The 25,034-nt window shown below is 39.6% G+C and overlaps 1 protein-coding gene across 1 annotated transcript; it reads left to right on the top strand.

Moving 5' to 3' along the window:
* The first annotated feature begins 658 nt into the window (after nucleotides 1-658).
* On the top strand, nucleotides 659-21,766 carry nsun3 (NOP2/Sun RNA methyltransferase 3). The gene is made up of 7 exons (XM_063010848.1): nucleotides 659-675; nucleotides 10,247-10,361; nucleotides 10,471-10,586; nucleotides 12,092-12,435; nucleotides 12,945-13,099; nucleotides 16,626-16,747; nucleotides 20,160-21,766. Exons 1-7 carry the CDS (start codon nucleotides 659-661, stop codon nucleotides 20,425-20,427), a joined length of 1,137 nt encoding a protein of 378 aa, XP_062866918.1. The 3' UTR covers nucleotides 20,428-21,766.
* The last annotated feature ends 3,268 nt before the right edge of the window (nucleotides 21,767-25,034 follow it).

Here is a 25,034-nt window from a genome sequence, read left to right as displayed (position 1 = left end):
ATCACATTCCCTCCCGTAGCCTTCGCTCTTCTGAGGCTAACCTACTGTCCATACCCTCTAGGACCAAGCACCGGACCTGGGGTGACAGGGCCTTTTCCATAGCTGCTCCATCTTTATGGAATGCTCTCCCCAAACACCTACGAGATTGTCCTGACCTGTCCAAATTCAAGTCACTTCTCAAAACTCATCTATTCAAAATGGCATTTAACTTGTAACAACACGAAATAAATGCTTTTATTTTTGCTATTCTTTTTAATAGTTTTTATACTTAGATCACGACAGAAATGTGAAGTCCTAGATCCTAAAACTTGTAAAGTTTTCAGTTTCCTGATTGCATGTGAATCTGTCCTGTTTCTGTCTAATTTTAAGAAATTGTTCTATATTTGTTGTTCTCTCTCATAATTTAGCTAATTTTTCATGAACTGTCTTATGCTGCTCTCTTTGTTTTTATCTTAATTATTCTTGATGTTGATGTACTATTTTGAACTATGATTTGTATGGTGTATGTACGTATTTGTTTTGATTATTTGTCTTATGTAAAGCGTCTTTGAGTATCTTGAAAAGCGCTATATAAATAAAATGTATTATTATTATTATTATTAAACTATACGTACGTGAAGTACGTACGCGCCTTACGCACTTTGCGCACCCTACGCAAATGAATCTGCGCATGCGGTGAGGCTCTTGTTCGCGTTTGTGTTTTGGTGAATGAGAGCTCTTTTCTTTTGACTGTGCTTAAAAATGTAAACAGAACAGCATATATTATTATTTAAAATGAACAAGGACACATATATTCCGTCATTATTAAACATTTACAAATTTATTCACCCAGCAAACACAACTACATGGTATGAGTTAGACGCTTGTTGGTAATATGCCATGAACGTTGCGAGAGAGTAAAGCACCAGAAACAAGCTTTAAACAACTGAATTTATTTACAACCCTACTGGGAGCAGCTGCTTACAAAAATGTATGTATTACAATAATAATATAATGGATTTATACATACAGAGTGCTTATAGAAACAGAAACCACTGCAATTAGCTTAGCAGCTAACACTAGCGACTAAGCTAACAAGTACCTGTGTTGTTTACCTTGGATATTACCTCACAGCTGTAATATATTTCATATAGTTAGTGTACACAGTGAACAAGTCTTTATTGTGTATCTTTCATAATAATAGTTATGATGTATGAGTTATAGTTTTAGTCAGTATCTCAGCTGTGAACTAGTTGGCTAGGCTAGGTATTGACACATTCACACGGCTGTTCTAACCTTATTACTAGGAATGTGCGGATCGATCCAAGTATCGATAGTATCAATACTTCAGTTTCACTTTTTCTCCGCTACATTCAGCACGTTTCTCCCGTTTGATCAGACAATAGAAACCATGTTTGTACAGACGCTCCTCTCACATCTTACATGCTCACCTCACTGCTCCTGATCTACTGTGTTTTGTTGTGGTACCATCACGTGACTGGGGATATTTTACGGCAGTAAATGATAAAAATGAAAAAATGAAATAAAAAATCATTTAAAGTTTAAAACATTTGTTCTACAGTAATACTTTTGTTTACTTTATTTTTGTAAGCCACAGAGGTGCAGCGAAAATGTAGTTTTGTTATTATATTATTGTATATGGTTGTATGAAAAACCTCTAACTGAAAATGAATTTAAGTTATTTAATAATTTTGTGTATTTTACAAAAAGCCAGAAAAAGTGGAACTTCGGTCGATAATAAATGCTCATGTTTATTATTCATGTAGGAGTATTTTAACACTGCACTCTCAACTGTTCCTATTAAAAGAAGAAAACAGCCATATTGTGTTCAGTGTGTGATTTATACATCATATTTAAGAAGTAAAAACACGTTCAGCTCGTATAAAACCACCCGGGTTCTTGTGCTGATTTTTCCTCTCATAAAACACTCGTTATTCATCAGTGCTCAAAACACAACATGGAAACGTGTTCAATTGTATTTTCTTTAGTATTTGAGCTCCTGTACAGACGCTGTAGCGGTGCAGCCACATTGTTTAACGTTTATTTACTTTTCTTTATATAGTAAATCTCTCCTAGAGAGACAAGTTACAAGCTGGACAAGTTACCTCAGCAAAGATCCACATGATGGCGCAGAAACACCACAAAACATTCTGAAAACGATACCCCAGCTAACACAGAACGTTCCCGTAACGTTAGATTTTGGTTCCCCTATGGTTATTTTTAGGGAACCATCCCATAACGTTATGGTAACGTTCTATTTTCGTTAAAAAATCAGCGCTGTTCCCGGAACGTTCCGGGAACTATGAAACCTAACGTTCTCTCATGGTTTTATGAAAACTAACAGAGAACGTTATCTAAAAGTTGCCTTAAGGTTTTCTTTCTTATGTGTTTAAAGTAACGTTCCAGTAACGTTCCCGGAAGGTTTTCTTACGATCTTTAAAGTTTTTTAGTAGGAACAAAAAAAAAAACAGCCTTTTGCTTGAGACGGTCCATGTAGATCAACCTTTACTTACAAGTACCAACTATAAAACTATGAAACCTAACGTTCTCTCATGGTTTTATGAGAACTAACAGAGAACATTAGTTAAAGCTTGTATAAGGTTTTATTTCTTATGTGTATAAAGTATTGTTCCAGTAACGTTCCCGGAAGGTTTCTAAGTTAACCCAGCTAGCACAATCATCTGGCCCATGTTGAACAGCGTCACCATGGCAACAGTGCGACGCGAGCCGTTGAAAATGAGGAATCGTTCGTTCGTGTGAGGTAAATAAACGTTTAATCTTAACAACTTTTTACTTAGTAAAATGTAAGCAGAAAGTCTATTAATGAGTTATGGATTAAGATAGAGAGTAATTTGGAAATGGAAACTGTTAGGTAATGTTATCTAGTGAGTTTTAGGTTAACTGGTCTGGTCTGAACTGAAACACTTCAGGTAACGTTAGCTAAAAGGCTAACAGTTTCTAGCATTAGACAACAGCTGCTAAATCATCGAATATAATAAAGTTCATTGAATACTGTGGATAACATTAACAGGAAAGATTTACAGAAAAGTTTAAAGAAACGCTTTAAACTCATGTATGTGGTGTTTAATTGATTTTCTACATTCATAATACTTTGTTAAAACTGACATTGCACAATGCGTCAGGGAAGTTTAATGAAGCGCTTTTAACGTATCTATGTGGTGATTAATAGATTTTTTACATTTCGAATTGACACGGCTCAATGTGTTTTCAGCATAGATAAGCATAAAAAGCGACAGTGGAACTGTAGAGCTACAAAGTGCACCTATAGATAGATAACTTTATTAATCCCATAGGGAAAGTCAGTAAATGGTTAGTAAACTATATGGTTAGTGGAGCTGATAGAACAAGAGTATTCATACAAGGAGGTGGTTTTAATGTTATGGCTGATCGTATATAATTTTATAACCCAAAGGTTGTCCCTTGTATTTTTTGTAGATATTCAAGTGTCCACTACCATCACTGAGCCACATTTGCTTATTCACCTCTCATACATGAGTAAAAACTATGAACACTACTCTGCAGCATCAAACAGCCGGTGTAGATCATCAGCCAAGGTCACAAGATCCAGCAAGAAGGTTCTGGGTTCCTTTCTGTGTTGTTTGCATGTTCTCCCCATGTCCGCGTAGGTTTCATCTGGGTGCTCCGGTTTCCTCCCACAGTCCAAAGATATGCAAGTGAGGTGAATTGGAGACACTAACTTGTTCATGACTGTGTTCGATTTAACCTTGTGAACTGATGAATCTTGTGTTATGAGGTTAAAATCCTGATAAACGAACAAACAAACAGTACTTCTTTATATTGTTTATATATATATACTGTATATATACAGGTCCTTCTCAAAAAATTAGCATATTGTGATAAAGTTCATTATTTTCCATAGTGTAATGATAAAAATTAAACTTTCATATATTTTAGATTCATTGCACACCAACTGAAATATTTCAGGTCTTTTATTGTTTTAATACTGATGATTTTGGCATACAGCTCATGAAAACCCAAAATTCCTATCTCAAAAAATTAGCATATCATGAAAAGGTTCTCTAAACGAGCTATTAACCTAATCATCTGAATCAACGAATTAACTCTAAACACCTGCAAAAGATTCCTGAGGCTTTTAAAAACTCCCAGCCTGGTTCATTACTCAAAACTGCAATCATGGGTAAGACTGCCGACCTGACTGCTGTCCAGAAGGCCATCATTGACACCCTCAAGCAAGAGGGTAAGACACAGAAAGAAATTTCTGAACGAATAGGCTGTTCCCAGAGTGCTGTATCAAGGCACCTCAGTGGGAAGTCTGTGGGAAGGAAAAAGTGTGGCAGAAAACGCTGCACAACGAGAAGAGGTGACCGGACCCTGAGGAAGATTGTGGAGAAGGGCCGATTCCAGACCTTGGGGGACCTGCGGAAGCAGTGGACTGAGTCTGGAGTAGAAACATCCAGAGCCACCGTGCACAGGCGTGTGCAGGAAATGGGCTACAGGTGCCGCATTCCCCAGGTCAAGCCACTTTTGAACCAGAAACAGCGGCAGAAGCGCCTGACCTGGGCTACAGAGAAGCAGCACTGGACTGTTGCTCAGTGGTCCAAAGTACTGTTTTCGGAAATCAAGGTGCCAGAGTCTGGAGGAAGACTGGGGAGAAGGAAATGCCAAAATGCCTGAAGTCCAGTGTCAAGTACCCACAGTCAGTGATGGTCTGGGGTGCCATGTCAGCTGCTGGTGTTGGTCCACTGTGTTTTATCAAGGGCAGGGTCAATGCAGCTAGCTATCAGGAGATTTTGGAGCACTTCATGCTTCCATCTGCTGAAAAGCTTTATGGAGATGAAGATTTCATTTTTCAGCACGACCTGGCACCTGCTCACAGTGCCAAAACCACTGGTGAATGGTTTACTGACCATGGTATTACTGTGCTCAATTGGCCTGCCAACTCTCCTGACCTGAACCCCATAGAGAATCTGTGGGATATTGTGAAGAGAAAGTTGAGAGACACAAGACCCAACACTCTGGATGAGCTTAAGGCCGCTATCGAAGCATCCTGGGCCTCCATAACACCTCAGCAGTGCCACAGGCTGATTGCCTCCATGCCACGCCGCATTGAAGCAGTCATTTCTGCAAAAGGATTCCCGACCAAGTATTGAGTGCATAACTGAACATAATTATTTGAAGGTTGACTTTTTTTGTATTAAAAACACTTTTCTTTTATTGGTCGGATGAAATATGCTAATTTTTTTAGATAGGAATTTTGGGTTTTCATGAGCTGTATGCCAAAATCATCAGTATTAAAACAATAAAAGACCTGAAATATTTCAGTTGGTGTGCAATGAATCTAAAATATATGAAAGTTTAATTTTTATCATTACATTATGGAAAATAATGAACTTTATCACAATATGCTAATTTTTTGAGAAGGACCTGTATATATATATATATATATACTGTATGTGTGTGTGTGTGTGTGTGTGTGCAATATGTTATTTTCTACATATAGTATTTATATAGCTGTCATTTTGGTTTGCTTTTGTAATTGGTCTTATTTATAATATTCTGATGATTATTATTACACTACTTGCTGCAATTATCTTAATAAAATACTTTCTGCTGCACAATCTGTAGTTAATCTGTAGTATAAATCTACTATTTTATCTATGAGGATGTGAAAGGAGAAGAAAACGGTAAATAAATAGTATCGCAGTGTTTTGGGGGCTATTCCGGCCCAGTTATGGGAGAGTCGGCGGAGATCTGGCATCCGGATTTGGGCCAGTGTATTTGGCCCGATTCTGGGCAGTCATTCAAAAAGAGTCAGAGCCGACACGGGCTGCCGGTGTTACCGGAGTGTTATTGCAAGGTTGTCTAAAGTTTTCAATAATTTAAAGGTTAGTACAAGGTTCCCTTAAGGTTTCAATAATTTAAAGGTTAGTACAAGGTTCCCTTAAGGTTTCAATAATTTTAAGGTTACGGGAACGTTAGGGGAACGTTCCCACAACTATAATGCACAACCAAACGGGAACGTTCTATTTCCGTAAAGAAAACTTTCCTGGGGAACCAAAGGGCAACCAAAATGATCCATTCCCAGAACGTTCTGGGAACCAAAAACTAACGTTCTCGGAACGTTCTGGGAACCAAAAATTGTTAGCTGGGACATTTGGGCAAATTTCTGTTGCAGCGACCATGTTGCTCTTGTAGCAGTAAATGTTTGTATTGTTGATGCTGCTTATTTTGCACAGAGTACTTAGTTTTTGTATGAGTTTATTTACAAGTACAAATAAAGAACATATATTTGAAATTTTAACTGTACTTGATTACTGTCCTGATTTGCACACACTTAAAAACAATTGTTCTTTAGTCCAGACGATGGTTCATTTGTGTACTTAAAGGCTTTTGTGTATTATAAAACGTAGGCCTAATTATCATCAGAAAAACAAATAATTCTACATTTAAAACCATATTTAATGTTAGTCCAGTTTTGTTTTGTGTTCTTGATGCCACTTAAAGGTAGCAGAAGCATTATATCAATCTCCCTGTTGAAACTTTCTCTTGGATCTATTTCAAATTCTTTCTTTCTACTTTTATTTCTGACAGAAGATTCTAAGTTTTTGAATACTTTTCTTTGCACATACAGAAATAGGGGCAATTTTATTGAAATTATAGTGTAAATTATACATAGGTGAAGTACAAACGCACACTTACGTACTTTGCGCACTTTACGCAAATTCACGAAACGACCCTAATACGTAGATCAGTTTCGTGAATCGGAGCATGCGTAGTGAGGCTCTCATTCTGAGCATGCACAGTGTGGCTTTCATTCCGCGTTTGTTTTGATGAATAAGTGCTGTTTTCTTTTGACTTTGTGCTTATAAATGTAAACAGATATAATAAATAGGATCTATTGTTTTATTTTAAATTAACAAGAACACATGTATTCGGTCACTATTAAAAATAAACATATTTATTCACACAGCAAACACAACTACCAGTTATCCTGAGGGAAATTATGCCATGATGGTAACGTTGTGAGAAACAAAAATACAAAAATGTATGTATTACAATATTAATATGATAGAGTTATACATACAGAGTGCTTATAGAAACACAAAACACTAAAATTAGCTTAGCAGCTAACACTAAGCTAACAAGTACCGTGTTGTTTACCTTGGAAATTATCTCACAGCTGTGATGTATTTCATATAGTTAGTGTACTGCACACGGTGCACAAGTCTTTATTGTATATCTTTCATAATAATAGTTATGATGTATGAGTTATAGTTTTAGTCAGTATCTCAGCTGTGAACTAGTTGGTTAGGCTAGGTATTGACACATTCACATGGCTGTTCTAACTTTATTACTAGTGATGGGCGGATCAATCCAAGTATCGATAGTATCAATACTTCAGTTTTACTTTTTCTCCGCTACATTCAGCACGTTTTATCAGAAAGTAGAAACCATGTTTGTACAGACGCTCCTCTCACATCTTACATGCTCACCTCACTGCTCCTGATCTACTGTGTTTTGTTGTGGTACCGTCACGTGACTACGAGTTCGGAGGTCGTAATTACGACATGATGTGCGTTCAAGTGGTTTTTGGTCGGGTAAAAATGGACTATTGCTATTCTTCATCAGAACAAGTGCACGGTGTATACAAAATGTATACAAGCTTGAACTTTACATTTAACATGCAAAACTATCGCTAATAAGCTCAAAACTTTTACTGTTTACTGTAGGGGCAGCATCCATACCGGCAGTCGCCATGACGTTTTGTTAATGACAAGCCCCCACATCGGAAACTCTGGGTTCATCGAAAAATCAGAGTTTCCCACTAGTAAATACAACATTGAGTTGCCGTTCATGTGCCCTCATCTCGTAAATACGATATTTCCGACACGACTTGAAGGCAGCATAAGGGCACCGAGAGACCGAACACATGTAGCAGAGAGAGAGAGAGAGAGAGAATAGAGGCTGAGAGAGAGGAGTGTTTGGTGATAATTTCAGAAAGGTGTAATGAAAGAGATCAATTATGTTTTGTTATTATATAGGGTGTCCCAAAATTCACGCAAGATTTGAATTTGGCGCCATTTGTGCGGTAAAGATCATGCGATTTAACGCCGTTGGACTTTTTTCTTTGGGGTTTTTTGAAGTCTAAGGTTTATGCCATCAAGCCCACGACCACCCACGCCTTGAAGGAGGAAATTGAGCGCTGTATCAACGAAATTCAGCCACATTTATGCAAAACAGTCATGGAAAATTTCATGGGCCAGCTGTAGCCTAGTGGTTAAGGTACTGGACCAGTGATCAGAGGGTTGCTGGTTCAAGCCCCACTACTGCCAGGTTGCTGCTGTTGGGCCCTTGAGCAAGGCCCTTAACCCTCAATTGCTTAGACTGTATACTGTAACTGTAATGTAAGTCGCTTTGGATAAAGGCGTCTGCTAAATGCTGAATATGTAAATGTAAATGTAAATTTCAACAAAAGAGTGCGTATGTGCCAGCAAAGCCGTGGAGGCCATTTACCCGATATGCTATTCCATACATAACCCTATACTGTATACTTTATGAATCAATTAAAAATGTAAAATTTTCAATTAAAAACCTGTGGTCTTTATCAAAATTACTTCTTGCGTGAATTTTGGGACACCCTTTATAATTGGTTCTGAACAAAAACCTCAGACTTAGTTCATTATAGTAATAAATGCCCTACTCATAAATTATGACACACTGCTCTCCCCTACATGAAAGTAAACAAACTGCTTTTATAAGTAAAAAGTATCGGTATTGGTACCGGCGATACTCGCCCTGTATTTACTTGGTATCTTATCAGTACCAAAATTTGCATTATAAAACGGATAGTTCCGGTCCTAAAATCTGATTGGCTGAGCTGCGTTCGAAGCCGTTGTAAAATCCCCGATAAACGCACACATAGGACCACCTCACATCATTCCATATTAATACGCCACTGAATAGAGAAAGTTAATGTTATTTTCGCCTTCATGTTGCCTAGCAACACTTTTAAGGAACTACCTTTATGAATTAAATATTGTTGTATTTATTGTATTTTATGTTTACCGCCGTTTTATAAAAGCAATAAGCCACTCGAGACCGTGCGTTACTGTTATGATTTTAGCACGGGGAACGAAGTTTTAGGCACTCCGCTTCGCGTCGTGCCAAAAACGTCATCCCCCGTGCTAAAATCACAGTAATGCACGGCCTCTCGTGGCTTATTGCTTTGTTATACAACAGTTAGTTCCGACCTTACAATCTGATTGGTTGAGAAGCGTTCTAACTGTGCTGATATTCGTGATAACAGCACGGCCTTTTCACACCACAACTGTATTATTCCGCTGACGCGTTGCCAGTAACGACAAGCTTCATGCACACAAACGCGCACGCAGGCGACACACACTTTATTCCCGATCGCGTTTTAAATCCGTTATCTGATATACAATCTAGCGCACTGTGTTGGGAACATAAATCAATTGTCTAATATATTGTCTAGTGCACTATGTAGTGAACATGAATGCGTTATCTAATATACAATCTGTGTGGGGAACATAACCAATTGTCTAATTCACTATCTAGTGCACTATGTAGGGAACTTTAATGTGTTTGTAACGCGAACAGGTAGCTTAATAGCCCAGTTAGCAGCTCCTAAGAGTTCTGTTATCACCCATATCCTTTGGTGTGTGTGTGAGAGCTTTTTTATTTCTTTTTTTTTCCTTTCGGAGGTTCTTGCCTTTTTCTTCTTGTTGTTCTTACCTCCCTGAAATGAGTTTTTGCAACTTGGGATGTCTGCTTTGTAGTGTTAAACTTTATATTCGTTGTGGAACTACTTTTTGGCGGAAGGTATTGTCAATATTAAAGCATATTTAATATGAAATTCAGGGCTTCTTTGATTTATTTTCTTTATTTATTTTGTAAAAACTGTTGTATAAAAGCAATAGAACACTCGAGGTCGTGTGTTATCGCGAATAACATCACGGCTGTGATGATCTACGGCCAAATCACAACCGTGATGTTATTCGCGATAACACACTCCCTCTCGCACACTACTACTACATATAAGAAACTGTCATCTGCTAAACATGAGTTACTAAGATGCCAGTTTAGAGCTTATATATACATAACAGTGGAACTTGTATTTTGAAATGTGTTCTTCCGTGCCTTACTGCTGCAGTTCACACTGCGGTTTAACTCTGTAGGTTAATAATGCTGATTCAATGTTTTCATTAAAATGTTTGACCAGAGCAGCTTTGAAGAAGAAAAGCAGCTTTTCTGCAGTTTCACTGCAGTGTTTAAGAGCTGAGCTGTTTCATTTCTTCAGCCAGAGAAGAGCAAACACAGGAGAACTTCACAGCAAGGTTAGTTTTACTTTCACATGTTTTAACCCATTATTATCCGAACAAAGCTGTACAAAGTTAAACTGTTTCTAGATCAGTTTTAACATTACTTATAACATTTGAATTCCAGACTTCCACTGTACATGATGAAAACAGCAGATCTCAGAGGAAAGTGTGTGAGTTTGTGCTGGAGCATTTTGATCGACAGTACAGTGAAGAGCTGGGAGATCAGTGGACTTCTGCAAGGTTAGAAAACAAACACACACACACACACACACACACACACACACACACACACACACACACACACACACACACACACACACACAGTGTGCAAATGTGCATTTCCCTCTCAAACCATTTGTGAAATTAATTACATTCATCATACAATTTTGTGTCTTCAATTCATCTCACTGGCATGTCTTTGGACTGTTGGAGGAAACCGGAGCCCCCAGAGGAAACCCACACTGCCATGGGGAGAACATGCAAACTTCACACAGAAAGGACCCGGACCGCCCCACCTGGGGATCTAACTCGGGACCTTCTTGCTGTGAGGCGACAGTGCTACCCACTGAGCCATCGTGCCGCCCAACCATTTGTGGCATCACTGTGCATGAAACATTTGGGTGGAAAACACTGCCAAACAGTACCTTCAGCACTTCTAAATTCTAAAGAGGATGTTAAAAGTGTAAGTTGTGAGTGGACTTTGGGGAGGGGAGTTGCCAGTGAATATTAGAACAGCCAGTCAGCAACACGTTGCAACAGTAAAATCTAGTAGTGCAGTTTTCTGGGTTCGATTCCCAGGTGAAGCGGTCTGAGTCCTTTCTGTGTGGAGTTTGCATGTTCTCCCCGTGTAAGTGTGGGTTTCCTTTGGGAGCTCCGGTTTCCTCCCACAGTCCAAAGACATGCAACTAAGGTGAATTGGACTGTGTTTGACATTAAAGACCACTGAATCTTGTGTAACCAGTAGTTACCTGTCATGTCATCAGTGTAATCAAAGTGTATAAAACATGACAGGTATAGTAGCAAATTTGTTTTCTGTGATGGGTTGGCTACATGTCTAGGGTGTATTTCTTTCTTTCTTTGAGTGTTTCTGGGATGCATCAGACCAACTGCTACCCTGACCATAGCAGTTTTTGAAAATAAATGATAGGGATAGGACATGTCTTATTTAAATTTTTTGATAAGCAGTTCAGATGTTATTTATATAGAAAATATTTGATAAAACGTCATAGTGTTGCACTATACATTGTATAGCTAGAAATATGTGGACATTCGACCACAAGCTTCCCAAAATCATGGACATTAAGATGAGGTAACTCCACACTTTTCAGTGTTCACTATTTAAGGACAGCCTTCCGCAAGACTTAGGGCACACTCCACTAGAGTTTTACTAAGACATTTAGTCAGATCATCATTTATAAGAAGTTCTCACAATTAACACTGTGATTCACTTTTAATTTGGGCTTTATGCTATTCACTGGAGTTCCTCCTCGCTTCCTCCAATTGTTGCCAGGAAATTTAAAACTTATCATTTATTTTAAATTATTGATTATATATTCATTTTTAGCATGGGGTTTGTTAAAACACCTTAACTTAGAAGGGGTGTCCACATAGTTTTGGCCATATATTATTTTCACATAAAGTCCTCAAGCTTAAAGGAGAAATTAGCAACTTTTATTTATTCAAAGTTACCCAGTACTCACAAAACCATAACTCATGGACTATCTACACTGTGATTTATTTTTCAGAGAAGTCCTGATGAATCCCAACTGCTGGCAGTACGGCGTCTTACTGAACCGCTTCAGCAATCTCACAGGTGTACAGGAGGTTTTTAAATCGCTTGGTTATTACAACCTCCTGTCCCAAAGAGATTCTCTCAACCTTCACTCCCTTCAGTGTCTTGTTCATAATGACGCAGTGCGTCTCCGCTCACAAAGGCATCACGATGGCTGGCTGAAGCAGTACTACCTGCTGAATGCTGCCTCTTTGCTGCCCGTGCTAGCTCTAGATGTAAGGGATGGGGAGAGTGTGCTGGATCTCTGCTCGGCTCCAGGAGGAAAAGCTCTGGCTGTTTTGCAGACGGCGAATCCCGGTATGTCACTATTATTATTGCTACACAGTTTACCTTTAGTGCAGGAAGGGGGGGGGGGGGGGGGGTGTAATATCATTTTAATGCATATACAATTTATAAATGTACACACACAAAAACATGAGTGATATGATGTATTTTATGGAACCCTAACCTCAACTCCAATTACCTTTAGTCAGATGGCCTGCTCATTTAATATTAGTTTCTATCCCCACCAATGCTCTTGCTCTTTTGAATAAATGTTCACAAATTAATACAGTCATGCATAATATTTGGGAAAACCTAACCTGTAGTGTGTAAGCTGTTTTAGATGCAAAGGGGATCAACTACATAATAATGCCCATGGTTCTGTGATAGGCTGGCCACCAATCAACAATTAGGTGTACACATACGTTTGGCTATTTAGTCCAGAGATCATTTTTTGCTTATCTTTTGATCCAATTTTAATCGAATAATCTTTTTTGTAGCATTGCTCATGTTGCAGTGTCTATTTTGTTTGTGTTTAATTTCAGGGCTGCTGCACTGTAACGAATTGGATACAAGCAGGTGTCAGTGGTTAATAAAGACTCTGGAGTCTTATGTCCCTCCTCCGCTCAGAGATATGATCACTGTGACCAACGTGGATGGCAGAGACGTCTGCAGCAGTAAGCCAGGGATGTACGACAAGGTAGTATACACTTTCTTTTGGTTATTAACCAAAGCAGTGTGTCTTCTATGACAAATGACATTATTTGATGTTCAGACTAGGGATGTAATGATACATTCTACCCACGATGCGATACGATTCACGATACTGGGTTCACGATACGATTTTTTCCAGATATTTTTTAAACAAAATGAAATTAAAGACAAATTATGACAAAGTTTCCTTGTATTATTTCTCTTTAATAAAATAAAATACTGTATTTGTGCTTATTTTTTATTTATCTAAATAATGAATGCCCTTTTATTTCTGAGGTATGTACAAACTATGCCAAATAATGCTTATTGTGTAAAAAAACTGAAATGAAATTTTAAAACAAATCTAACATTATATAAATAAATGAATAATACAAATAAAGAAAGTATCCTCACATAAATAAATCCTCTACCTGGCAACTTTGTGAAGTGCCGTCAACCAGACGAGGTAAATAGTGCCAGAACTATCTGCTGTTTAAAGTAAATTCATCTTTAAATAATAACCGATTCGAATCGTGGCACATGTGCACCGATTTTTAACTGTCTTGTGGTGCATCGTTACATTCCTAGTTCAGACTCAGAAGCAGATCTTTTTCTCACATGGTGTGGTCAGCAACCAGGTTCACTAAAAGCAAATCTTAGGTGGATCAGAGATTGGAACCAAAAACAGCTTCCTGGCTTTTAAAATGCTTTCTTACTTCTGTAAGTTAATAAAACAATGTCCAGAAAGACTCTGATCAGAAGCTACAGTGCAATGATTTATTGGTTGGTATTATTTTGCAATGTCTTTAAATAACACATGGTTTTTCCCAATCTAGTCATTTCCAGCTCCCAATTGCCACTCTTCTGCTGCTTACACCACTCGCCGCCATGACTGTAGGCTAGCACGTAATGTAAATCCCACATTTACATTTTCAGCATTTAGCAGCCGCTTTTATCCAAAGCCACTTACAATACTGTGACAGTATAGTGTCTAAGCAATTGAGGGTTAAGGTCCTTGCTCAAGGGCCCAACAGTGGCAACCTGGCAGTGGTGGGGCTTGAACCAGAGTCCTTTTGATTACTAGTCCAGTACCTTAACCACTAAGCACTAAGGACTCTCCCAGAGAGACGTACTGTGTACATCTTTGTAAGTCACACTATGCCCTGTGCAAGCCATCCATTATCTGTGACGGGACTTTTACCAGCCTAAAGGGGTTGATTTGCAGTGGTAATGAAGAACCCAACCTCCCTCCTTCAGGCATCGTCAATTGTGCCGGGTAGATGCCTGGCCTGGTTGATAGCACAGCTGATACTCAAACTAGAGAGCTCAAACTCAAACTGGTGGGCTTGCATATTAGACCACTGAACCACCCCAGCGGCCTCTTTTTGGTCATTTTACTAATTTTTTAATTGCCAATTGCAATTCCTTTGGTGCATGCACAATACCCACACTTCCAATCTTCACCTGACCACACCCACTTTGCAAAGAGAAGAAGCTGTGTCTCTACCTAATCATATCTTGTTGATCATCTGCTCCATCTATGCTAAAATTAATTATGTTTTTTTTAAATCTATCAAACATTTCCAAATGTACCTAACCCTAGCACAGCTGGCACTAGTGAAAGTTCCACAAATGCAACTTTTCTATCCACAGAGACACTCAGGACATCCCCAGCCAGCATTTAGAAACAAACACGCCAATCTTACCCTGCGTAGAGGCTTCAGACAGGCCGCTGACTAAGCCTTCTTCTTTAGTGGTTTTCATTGGTGTCAAGAATGAAGCGGTTGGCAAGAAAATAATTGGGCCTGTCAGGAACATAAAAAGAAGAGGTGGATGGGTAGACAAAATACACTTTTATACACTGTATGGTCAAAAGTATGTAGACACCCATCCAGACTAGTGGATTCAGCTAATTCAGCCAAACTGTGAGCTAACAGAGACAGAAAGCATACAGGCATTCATACGTTCCTCTACACAAAAGATGGCATTGTGATGGATTGAACAGATCGGTTTCTTTTACTCTGTCCGTGGCATTGAAAGCCTTTCTGTCAAGTCAGTTTGACTGCCAGAAAACCCAGTGCTCTTACTCTGTCATGTGTGTGTTTTTCCACTGGATGGAAGCATTGCCATGCAGGTTGAAGTGCCAGTCTTTTCAAATGGCATGTTTGAAGAGCAATACCTTTATAACATTAAAACCACCTCCTTGTTTCTACACTCCCTGACCATTTTATCAGCTCCATTTACCATATAGAAGCACTTTGTAGTTCTACAATTACTGTCTGTAGTCCATCTGTTTCTCTGCATGCTTTGTTAGCCCTTTTTCATGCTGTTCTTCAATGGTCAGGACCCCCACAGGACCACGACAGAGCAGGTATTATTTGGGTGGTGGATCATTCTCAGCACTGCAGTGACACTGACATGGTGGTGGTGTGTTAGTGTTTGTTGTGCTGGTATGAGTGGATAAGACACAGCAGTGCTGATGGAGTTTTTAAACACCTCACTGTCACTGCTGGACTGAGAATAGTCCACCAGCCAAGTGGACAGTGAGTGGACATGGTATTTAAAAACTCCATCAGCCCTGCTGTGTCTGATCCACTCATACCAGCACAACACACACTAACACACCACCACCATGTCATTGTCACTGCAGTGCTGAGAATGATCCACCACCCAAATAATACCTGCTCTGTGGTGGTCCTGTGGGGATCCTGACCATTGAAGAACAGGGTGAAAGCAGGCTAAAATGTATGTACAAAAATAGATGGACTACAGTCAGTAATTGTAGAACTACAAAGTGCTTCTATATGGTAAGTGGAGCTGATAAATTGAACAGAGTGTAGAAACAAGAAGGTGGTCATAATGTTATGGCTGATCAGTGTATATAGTATTGTATAGTATGGATAGATAGATAGATAGATAGATAGATAGATAGATAGATAGATAGATAGATAGATAGATAGATATGGCAGTTGTAGACTAGTGGTTAAGGTACTGGACTAGTAATCAAAAGGTTGCTGGTTCACACCCCACCACTGCCAGGTTGCCATTGTTGGGCCCTTAAGCAAGGCCCTTAATTTTCAATTGCTTAAACAATATACTGTACTGTAAGTCTGTAACTTTGGATAAAAATAACTGCTAAATGCTAAAAATGTAAATAAATAGATAGATAGTCTTAATTAAAAGATAGGATTATATTTTTGACACATTTTTACCAACTAGTCCTCTACCTTTCTTTTCCAATTACCAAACTTTGTTGTAACTCGAGTGTGTCCGCCATCTGTTTCAGGGCTTCTTATTTGTTTTAGTTTTTTTCTTTTTTTATTGAGTCGTTTAGTTTTTTTAGCTTCTGTGAGCATGTGTTGTATTTTGTATGGATTTCCTTCAGGGCTTTAACATCGACCTTTTCCCTTCACGCCATGCTGCCTCCTGATACTGTTCACATCTTCCGAATCAGGTGCACGGAATATTTCTCCTCTTACTGCTATCTGCTTGCTAATATTCACACGTTTGTGTGTTCGTGTATCTGGCGCCAGGTGCTGGTTGACGCCCCATGCTCCAATGACCGCAGTTGGCTGTTTACAGCCGAAGCTCAGCAGGGAAAGCTGCGGCTAGGAGAGCGAGCTATGCTACCCTCCTTGCAAAAGGAGCTGCTCTGGTAAGCATCTTGGGTATGACTAGACTAGACATTTAATAACCTTTATGCTTATTCTGCAGTATACGCTATGAAGTTTACTTGCTTGGGATTGTCATTTTATTAGTGTTTAATGCACACCACACGGCCAGCTTCTATTTAGAGTAAAATTCATATCTAACTGCCAAAATAGTGGGGAAAGTGAAGTTGTTAATGCAAAAAAGTACAGATATTGGCTGGGGAGACACAGAGGGCAAGGATTGACTTGGTATTTAAAGCTGCATAATTATGGCTGAACTATAAAGATGTTCAGCAGTCTACCATAATCAAAAGCTTAAACTAAAAGTTTTGTGAGTGTCTCATAGGGTGCATGTCATGATTCAGTTCTGCTACTGGTTGGCTGGGTGCCATCTAGTGGGCACAATTGGCAGCTAAAGTCAGTCATGACTGCTAACAAGAAACTAGGAGGCCATGCATCAAAGTCTAATAACATTATAGACATTATATAAATACATTATATCCATCTACTTAGAGTAAGTAGCTATATAATTTAACTGCAGAGTGTACAACAGAACAGCAGTGGACCTAGTAATGACCCCTGGGGAACTACTCAAGTAAGGTTCAAAATGTACTTGCACTCTAATTTGATAGATAACACTGAAACACACTGATACACTCTTGACTTCAAATCTCAGCTGTTATATTGACTGACTGGGCGCATATGTAGAATGCAGACACGATTGGCTGTGTCTGAGGGCGTGGATGGTTGAATGGTCGATTCACGGAGAAGTAGTGAGTGACTGCTCTCTGTGAGACCCATCTCTGATGGGTAAAAAGGAGCTGTTGGCACTTTTGTGTGTCAGAGGGGCACATAATAACAGTGTTATAGGTGGTTTGATTCTTTTTTTTTTATACCCCTCTGTGAATGAACTGTAAATCATTTATAAGGAATTTCTAGAAAGGCTTTTTGAAAAATGTTGACGTGTGCATTTAATTTTATGTAAACCAGCGCTGAGATTCTGAACACCCCGGTCGAAACTCAGCTCTGCTACTGTTTGGCTGGGTGCCATCTAGTGGGCACAATTGGCAGCTAAAATCAGTCATGACTGCTAACAAGAAACTAGGAGGCCATGCATCAAAGTGTAATAACTTTATAGACATTATATAAATACATTATATCCATCTACTTAGAGTAAGTAGCTATATAATTTAACTGCAGAGTGTACAACAGAACAGCAGTGGTTCTAGTAATGACCCCTGGGGAACTACTCAAGTAAGGTTCAAAATGTACTTGCACTCTAATTCGATAGATAACTAACACTGATATCTCCAGCTCTTGATTTCAAATCTCAGCTGTTTTATTGACCGACTGGGTGCACATGCAGACACGATTGGCTGTGTCTGAGAGGGGTAGGTGGTTAAATGGGTTCCATTGAGTCACCTGGTCGATTCATGGATAAGTAGTACGTGACTCTCAATACTTGATACTGCTCTCTGTGAGACCTCATGTCTGATAGGTATAAAGAAGTTGTTGGCACCGGTGTGTCCGAGGGGGCACGTGATAGTCTGGAAGAATTTACAAATGGGGCAACTGGACTTGACTAGATAGTAAAAGGGGAAAATGTGAAAATAAAATTTTTTTCTCCAATTTTCCCCCCAATTTTCTCCCCTAATTTAGTCGTATCCAATTACCCTGATTGCGTTACGCTTCACCTCTATCGATACAACCCTCCACTGCTGACTGAGGAGCTTCGCAACTGACACACGCCCCCTCCGACACGTGTGCAGTACCGACTGCATCTTTTCACCTGCATGATGCGAGTTCATATGTGGATCAGCTTTGTGTACGGAGAGCCACACCCTGATCAGCATTATTCCTCAACTCTGCGCTGGTGCCATCAATCATTCAGCAGAGGTGGTAATTGCACCAGTTATAAGGAACCCTACAGCTAATCGTTTTTCATGTAGGCACCCAACTCAGCTGGATGGCAGAGCTGAGATTCGATATGATGTATTTGAAATCCCAGCTCTGGTGTGCTAGCGTGTTTTACCGCTGTGCCACAGTTGAAAATAGAATTTCAAAAAGTTCATACAGCTTTATTCAAGTAAAGCAGGTGGTTTGATAATTTTTTATTGCTGATCAGCCATAACATTAAAACCACCTCCTTGTTTCTACACTCACTGTCTATTTTATCAGCTCCACTTCCCATATAGAAGCACTTTGTAGGTCTACAATTACTGACTGTAGTCCATCTGTTCGTTTACAATTTTTTTTTACCTGTTTTCACCCTGTTCCTCAATGGTCAGGACCCCCACAGGACCACCACAGAGCAGGTATTATTTATGTGGTGGATCATTCTCAGCACTGCAGTGACACTGACATAATGGTGGTGTGTTAGTGTGTGTTGTGCTGGTATGAGTGGATCAGACACAGCAGCACTGCTGGAGTTTTTAAATACCGTGTCCACTCACTGTCCACTCTATTAGACACTCCTACCTAGTTGGTCCACCTTGTAGATGTAAAGTCAGAGACGATCGCTCATCTATTGCTGCTGTTTGAGTTGGTCATCTTCTAGACCTTCATCAGTGGTCACAGGACGTTGCCTATGGGGTGCTGTTGGCTGGATATTTTTGGTTGGTGGACTATTCTCAGTCCAGCAGTGACAGTGAGTTGTTTAAAAACTCCATCAGCGCTGATGTATCTGATCCACTCATACCAGCACAACACACACTAACACACCACCACCATGTCAGTGTCACTGCAGTGCTGAGAATGATCCACCACCCGAATAATACCTACTCTGTGGTGGTCCTGGGAGAGTCCTGACCATTGAAGAACAGCATGAAAGGGGGCTAACAAAGCATGCAGAGAAACAGATGGACTACAGTCAGTAATTGTAGAACTAGAAAGTGCTTCTATATGGTAAGTGGAGCTGATAAAATAAACAGTGAGTGTAGAAACAAGGAGGTGGTTTTAATGTTATGGCTGATTTGACTAAGAAAGCTAGCTTTAATTCACTTTCACAGTGACTGTAGGGTACAGTATCTTGAATGTAAATAAAAATCTTAATTGTGAATATCTGCGTCTTCCATGAAAGGTTATATGACTACTTATCCAAACTGTCTTATTGATGCTAAATGTGTGCAGACCAGGAAGAACTTTGCAAGTCCACATGAGTTTAAATGTCACATTCATAACACTACAATTGCCAATTAGCTCTTCAGACTTGGTGTATTAGAACAAAACTTTGAAGGTGTTCAGTAGCAAGTTTGTCCCCTCCTGCTGCTCTAAATGTACAATATGTCTGTTAATGTCTAGTAATAAAATCTAAAATTGTATGTGTTTATTCTTGTTAGCCTTTAAAAAGTGAGCTAATATCAGACTTTCACCATACTTCTTTTAGTTGATTTTTGTGGGCATGTGTTTGTCTTTCAGTTCGGCGTTGGGAGCCGTGCGTCCCGGGGGAATCGTGGTTTACTCCACTTGCACCTTCTCCCGTGCTGAGAACCAGTCAGTTGTGGAGGCGGTTCTTGCTTCCTGCCCTGATGTGGAGCTTTTGGATCTGAAGGAAGAGCTTATCGGTGCTATTTCCAGTCGTTTCGTTTTTGCCCACCTCCAACCTCCGGTGGGTCATTTGGTGATCCCAGAGGAAGGAAGAACCTGGGGACCAATGTATGTTTGCACACTGAGAAGAATAGCTTGAACGGTTCAATTCTCAAGTCATTATATTAATGATTGATTCTGTTTATGCTGACGGCTTATTTTATCATATTCCTATACCACAGGAAAAAGCTATTATTACACTGTATGACCTAAAATATGTGGAGCTTGTTGGAGTTCCAATTTCTTTTGGAAAGGCTTTCTGGAAGATTTTGATATGTGCATTCATTTGAAAATCAAACAAACCTACTTGTGCTATAATAAACATTCATTTTAGAAGTTACGTTTAGGGATGTGGCCAGTTTGTCATGGTATGCGGGTGTGTTAGTGCCATGGTAATGCGGGTAACGTGTATATCGATGAAGACTGCTGCTATTGAGGAGTTTAGTGGGCTTTGAGCACCCATGTGCCCCGGTTTGAATCTCAGCTCTGCTACCGGTCAGCTGTGCGCTATCTAGCAGGCATAATTGGCAGTGCCTGCAGCAGACATAATTGGCCATCGAGTCTGCTGTGTGCGAAAAGACCGGACTAAGTGGGTGGGGTCTTCAAATGCTGTGCAAGGACTCTGGTTAGCAGACTGAGGGCAGACTGAGGCACCTGTGCAGTAGTCGATGAGCCTCGAATGCAACTGGGATCCCCAGTAGCGGAAGAGTACTTGGCTACACTAAATTGGGAGAAAAAGGGAGAAAATGCATAAATAAAAAGAAAAATAATAATGTTTAATATGCAAATAATGTATGTGTGTGTGTGATGGCCAGAGTTTAAACAGTTGGAGTGATTGGGAAAGGGCAGTGTTTGATATTAAATGTAATGAGTTTTATTAGCATGACCATAGTTACAGTGTTGCCAAAGCATGATGATTTTTGGAAGCCTGACGGCCTGTGCGTAGAAACTGTTCGTCAGTCTTGTTGTCCTGGACTCTTCGCTCCTATAGCGTCTCCCGGAAGGTAGAAGTGTGAAGAGGCTCTGTTGAGGATGTGTACTGTTCTTGATGTTGTTGAGTGCCCTTCTGATGAACCTGTTGTGGTAAATGTCTTGTAGTGAGAGGAAGGCTGCTCCTGAAATGGACTGTGCAGTTTCGATCATACACTGGAGAGCTTTCCTGTCCCGAGCAGAGCAGTTCTCCAGACTCCTATAAGGGTTGCTGAGAATTTTGAGACTTCCTAAGCTTTTTTAGAAAGTACTGAATATTGATGCTCACAGGACCCACAACTATCCATCCATACCCACAGGCCTTTCTTTTCACTGTAATATATAATGTAACTGCCCTGCTCACATGCATCCTATCCATCCAGTGCAAAGTGTGCTAGATGTGCTTACATACACTGTTCTTGTGGTTTTTAGTTATTTGTTTTTATTTTTCAAATATAACATGCTGGCTCCAAAGAAACTTTTTTACAGGTTCTAGAATTTTCTATCCCTAAATAAGGGGTGGCACGGTGGCTAAGTGGGTAGCAATGTCGCCTCACAGCAAAAAGGTCCTGGGTTTGATCCCGAGGTGGGGCGGTCCGGGTCCTTTCTGTGTGGAGTTTGCATATTCTCCCCGTGTCTGCGTGGGTTTCTTCCGGGTGCTCTGGTTTCCTCCCACAGTCCAAAGACATGCAAGTGAGGTGAATTGGAGACACTAAATTGTCCACGACTGCGTTCGATATAATCTTGTGAACTGATGAACCAACTCACTTTTTTTCACCAAATATAATATGATCGTATCACTCAGGCATTGACAGGCACTTCCCTTACAGGTTGAATAAGTTTACTTACATAGTGTGCTCAGACACACTTCCATCAGGTTCTACAGCTGAGGTGGTTATAAAGCTGAGGTGGTTATAATTTTCACATTTACAGTTGATTGATGTTGATTAACAATAATCACACTGTGTAATATTAAGGTGTGAATATATGCTATACAGCTTAGGGCTTTCATAACCAGCAACACAGGAGGATTTATAAAGGCCTTGTGTCACAACATTTTGAACAGTGGGTAATTTAAAGCTGGAGAAAAGAGACATACATTCTTTTGTTATTACACTGGTGTGAAAAAAGAAATAAATTACCCCCTTTTAATTTCCTTTTTAATTGCATATATTATTGATTATCTGTTTTCCACCACAGTGTAGATAAACAGTCTTCTTTGTCAAACTGTATTAAATTAGATAACCTACAGCATTTCAGCCATAAACCGCTGGTTTTATGTCCTGCCACAGCATCTCTATTGGGTTCAAGACAGACAATAAATGATCTCAGGCCACTCCAAAGCTCAATTCTCCTCTCTTCAGTTCTCTTAGCCACTTGTGTCTGAGCATTTTGAATTATTGTCTTGCTGCTGTCTAACAGACAAGTGATCATACATTCTACTCAATAATTTTCTGACAGAAAGTGGAATCATCACTCCCTTAATCATGGCATGTTAATGCAGCAAAGAACCAGTACATTACCTTACTACCACCAGGCTACTAATGTAGTATATTTAACATTAACAGTAATATTTAACATTACGGGGCGGGTCATGCCTTGCTCTTGAATTGCAAGGTGAAGCCCTTTAATAATGAAAGAACCGAAGTGCAAATGCTTTAACCAAGGTATAATGGGGATAGCACAGAACTGAACTGCTAAATGTATTAATATGAATTACGATGTCCCTAACTTGGAAACAGACTTGTTCTGATTTATTTAAACTGTTTGATACAACCCCTTTATTTATTGCTTAATAGATGATATTAATAATACTTGTGGGCAAACTGTAGCCTAGTGGTTAAGGTACTGGGCTAGTCATCAGAGGGTTGCTTGTTCAAGCCCCACCACTGCCAGATTGCTGTTGTTGGGCCCTTGAGCAAGGCCCTTAACCCTCAGTTGCTCAGCCTGTATGCTGTACCTGTAATGTAAGTCGCTTTGGACAAAGGCGTCTGCTGCATGCTGTAAATGTAAAAATGTATTGTAGGTTATGGCTTTAGCCGTTTTCAGTTTTCATGAACATTAAGGGGTGAAGTTTTACAATACAAGTGGTTTTATCCTTTTAAATACCTTAAATTCACACACAAATTGCCTACATGTTTTCTTTAAAATGTGCTTTTTATTTAATACTCAAACTGGGTTCTTAAGACAAAAAGCTCCATCTACTGGTGCTAGTTATTTGAAATGGTCTGTGTTTTAGAGACCTCATTTGGTCAATATGTGCAATTGCAACGACAATGTTTGCTCAACCTCCCACCCTCTAAAAAGAAGCCTTTTTTTAACTACTTCCAAATTACTTGGAATTAATTTTAATTAGAGTTTTTATATGATATCCTAAAAGAGACAGAGCAAAATGTGTTTATGATCTGTAGACCACACACAACACACAACATTCAATGACATTTTAATTGGTTGAGTGATTAATTCAGTCAAATTTAACAAAGGATAGAAAAACTGGAAAAAACAGGACACAGTAATGGAAAGGTCGCTGGTTCAAGCCCCACCACTACCAGGTTACCACTGTTGGGACAATATACTGTCACAGTACTGTTTGTTTGTTTATTAGGATTTTAACGTCATGTTATACACTTTTGGTTACATTCATGACAGGAAACGGTAGTTTATCTTCACACAAGGTTCATCAGTTCACAAGGTTATATCGAACACAGTCATGGACAATTTAGTGTCTCCAATTTACCTCACTTGCATGTTTTTGGACTGTGGGAGGAAACCGGAGCTCCCGTAGTAAACCCACGCAGACACGGGGAGAACATGCAAACTCCACACAGAAAGGACCCAGACCGCCCCACTTGGGGATCGAACCCAGGACCTTCTTGCTGTGAGGCGACAGTGCTAGCCACTTAGCCACCGTGCCGCCCCACAGTACTGTAAGTTGCTTTGGATAAAAGCATCTGCTAAATGCCTAAAATGTAAATGTTAGCAATCAAGTTGGTAGAACTGGATATAAGTGACTGACTTGAAGCCTGACAAAATGTAGTTGGTGTTCCAAAAAAAAACAACAGTCGTCACACATTCAGGGCTATAAATTGGCGATTTATGTGGACAGGAACTGGAATGAAGCAACATGAAAAGTGGTAGTAATATACAGGTCCTTCTCAAAAAATTAGCATATTGTGATAAAGTTCATTATTTTCCATAATGTAATGATAAAAATTAAACTTTCATATATTTTAGATTCATTGCACACCAACTGAAATATTTCAGGTCTTTTATTGTTTTAATACTGATGATTTTGGCATACAGCTCATGAAAACCCAAAATTCCTATCTCAAAAAATTAGCATATTTCATCCGACCAATAAAAGAAAAGTGTTTTTAATACAAAAAAAGTCAACCTTCAAATAATTATGTTCAGTTATGCACTCAATACTTGGTCGGGAATCCTTTTGCAGAAATGACTGCTTCAATGCGGCGTGGCATGGAGGCAATCAGCCTGTGGCACTGCTGAGGTGTTATGGAGGCCCAGGATGCTTCGATAGCGGCCTTAAGCTCATCCAGAGTGTTGGGTCTTGTGTCTCTCAACTTTCTCTTCACAATATCCCACAGATTCTCTATGGGGTTCAGGTCAGGAGAGTTGGCAGGCCAATTGAGCACAGTAATACCATGGTCAGTAAACCATTCACCAGTGGTTTTGGCACTGTGAGCAGGTGCCAGGTCGTGCTGAAAAATGAAATCTTCA

Source organism: Trichomycterus rosablanca, chromosome 15, assembly GCF_030014385.1.
Source record: "Trichomycterus rosablanca isolate fTriRos1 chromosome 15, fTriRos1.hap1, whole genome shotgun sequence".
NCBI lineage: Eukaryota > Metazoa > Chordata > Actinopteri > Siluriformes > Trichomycteridae > Trichomycterus > Trichomycterus rosablanca.
The sequence above is the reverse complement of the archived record's forward strand: the minus strand, read 5'-3'. Positions and strand labels throughout refer to the sequence as shown.